Source organism: Bos indicus, chromosome 9 (assembly GCF_029378745.1).
Source record: "Bos indicus isolate NIAB-ARS_2022 breed Sahiwal x Tharparkar chromosome 9, NIAB-ARS_B.indTharparkar_mat_pri_1.0, whole genome shotgun sequence".
NCBI lineage: Eukaryota > Metazoa > Chordata > Mammalia > Artiodactyla > Bovidae > Bos > Bos indicus.
The window spans coordinates 70,717,622-70,720,127 of NC_091768.1; the positions used below are offsets into that span (position 1 = coordinate 70,717,622).

Consider the following 2,506-nt stretch of genomic DNA (forward strand, 5'->3'; position numbering starts at 1 on the left):
ACCTCTTCAGATACAAAAGATCTCTTGTATTTTTAGTTGGCTAAGAATTTTTTCTTTTATCAGTGAATAAAAGTTAAAATTTATCAAATGCATTTTTGCATTTCATTGGATGGTCGTAGAATTCTAATCTGTTAAACTGGTGAATTATAGAATTGTTAAAGCAAGCTTCCATTCTTTGCATACACTCTAATCAAGATGTATCATCTTTTAATATGTATTTGACTTCAGTTTGTTTAGTTTGCATCTTTGTTTTTGTGTGAGAGTGTTCCTTTGTTTTTCTTGAGTTTTTCTTGTATCCATGCATGAAACAATACATTTTAACCAGAGATTATTAAGTGTAAGTTTCTTCTTCTTCTTCTTCTTCACACCTTGCAGTATAGGGACTCCACTGTGGATAATTTTGGACATGGGATTTGGCTGCGGTTCCTGGGGGGTTTTGTCATTAACTTTATAGTCAGTCTGAAGAGGGCGGTTGGGTAGTAAAAGGTAACCAATGAGTAACAAATCATACACATTTACTACCTTTGGCAAAGAGGAATATTCCCCATATATAGATCAGGTAATAAACAAATGCTGATAAATTGTAAAGCAAGAAATCTTTTGTGGCAAAGAATATTTGAAATATTTATTTTCTGTTAAATTCTTATTTGATTTAAAATACTGTTTTAAATTACATTCTAAATTATAAGAAAAATAATAGCTAAGATTTATGGACATTTGAATGGAATATATTGTTATACATTCACAGACTGATATGGATATATGACAGGTGATGGGGATAATGTTTGGTAACTATAACAAAGGTAATCAGTGCAATGAGATCTTTTTTTCTCCCACCAGGAAATAGAAAACTGCTCTATTTTGTGTGACTGAAAAGGGACAGAACTTCTCCAAATCTTTACAAGCTACTGACAGCAGCATCATGAACAGCAGCTCACCCAGCGTTGCAGCTGTGCAGCTCTGCTACGAGCACCTGAACGGATCCTGTGTGAAAACCCCCTACTCACTAGGTCCCCGCCTGATCCTGTACACAATGTTTGGTTTTGGAGCTGTGCTGGCTATATTTGGAAATCTCTTGGTAATGATTTCCATTCTCCACTTCAAGCAGCTGCATTCTCCAACCAATTTTTTGATCGCTTCCCTGGCTTGTGCGGACTTCATGGTGGGAGTGACTGTGATGCCCTTCAGCATAGTGAGGTCCGTGGAGAGCTGCTGGTATTTTGGGGAGAGTTACTGTCAATTTCATTCCTGTTTTGACGTGTCATTCTGTCTAGCTTCCATCTACCACTTGTGCTTTATCTCTCTGGACAGGTACATTGCCGTCTCTGACCCGCTGGTCTATCCAATCAGGTTCACTGTGTCTGTTTCTGGCATGTGTATTGCCTTCTCCTGGCTCTTTTCAATTATTTATTCTTTTTCCCTTCTCGGCACAGGAGCAAATGCAGTTGGACTGGAGGATCTAGTAAGTGCTCTCACCTGTGTGGGAGGCTGTCAAATTGCAATAAATCAAAGTTGGGTATTGGTGAATTTTCTATTATTTTTCATCCCCACCCTTGTGATGATAATTCTTTACTCCAAGATTTTCCTCATTGCTGAACAACAGGCTAGAAAAATTGAGAGTCTGAACATTAAGACTGGGCAATGCTCAGAAAGCTACCAAGACAGAGTGGCCAAGAGGGAGAGAAAGGCAGCGAGAACACTCGGCGTCGCAGTGCTAGCGTTTCTGGTCTCCTGGCTGCCTTACTTCCTGGATGCCATCACTGATGCCTTCCTGGGTTTCATCACTCCCACATATGTTTATGAAATACTGGTTTGGATTGCTTATTATAACTCAGCTATGAACCCCTTGATTTATGCTTTCTTTTATCCTTGGTTTCGAAAAGCCATAAAACTCATTGTCACTGGCAAAGTCTTGAGAGCCAATTCCTCGACAGTAAATTTATTTTCTGGGTAAGTTCACTTTTAAGATCGAGAAATTGAAAATAGATTCACAGTGAACACACCATTGGGTAGAAAACTTAATCATTTATGTGCAAGATCTTCTAAGGCAAAATGCTTCCGATATGACCTAAACACTTAAATTCAGTTTCATCATTCTTTAATCAATATAACATAAAAACCTGGTTGTTATGGAAACCACATGACCTTAGAGCCAGAAACCTTTAACACCGATCTGGGGCTGCTACTTCTCTCTGAACTTGACTGTGTTTCTCTAGTTAATAATCTCCCCTTTGTAGCATCCTTAAAAAAATTTAGAAGAATGCATGACAAGGATCTAGTATATTTTTGTTATTCTAAATCCTCCCTTTTATTACTTTATGATAGTTCAATCCCTGGTTAAGAGTTTTCTTTATTCCTTTGTAGTATTTTTCTATTAAAATGCAAAGGAGCTGGAAGATCCAGAGGTCCTGGTCTAGGGAGGGCAAAGTATTGAATCTGCACTGTCAGGTTTTCAGATTTCTGAGCCAGGGATATGATGATCAGAGTCAGGTAAAATCAATCCAGA

General features: G+C 38.1%; 1 protein-coding gene across 1 annotated transcript; it reads left to right on the plus strand.

The window, feature by feature from the left end:
• Window positions 1-922: 922 nt before the first annotated feature.
• Window positions 923-1,954, plus strand: LOC109563539 (trace amine-associated receptor 7a-like). The gene has a single exon (XM_019966924.2). It carries the CDS (start codon window positions 923-925, stop codon window positions 1,952-1,954), a length of 1,032 nt encoding a protein of 343 aa, XP_019822483.2.
• Window positions 1,955-2,506: the final 552 nt, after the last annotated feature.

Excerpts from the sequence above, each read along its gene's own strand:
- LOC109563539 (XM_019966924.2), top strand. The coding sequence starts at position 923 with ATGAACAGCAGCTCACCCAGCGTTGCAGCTGTGCAGCTCTGCTACGAG.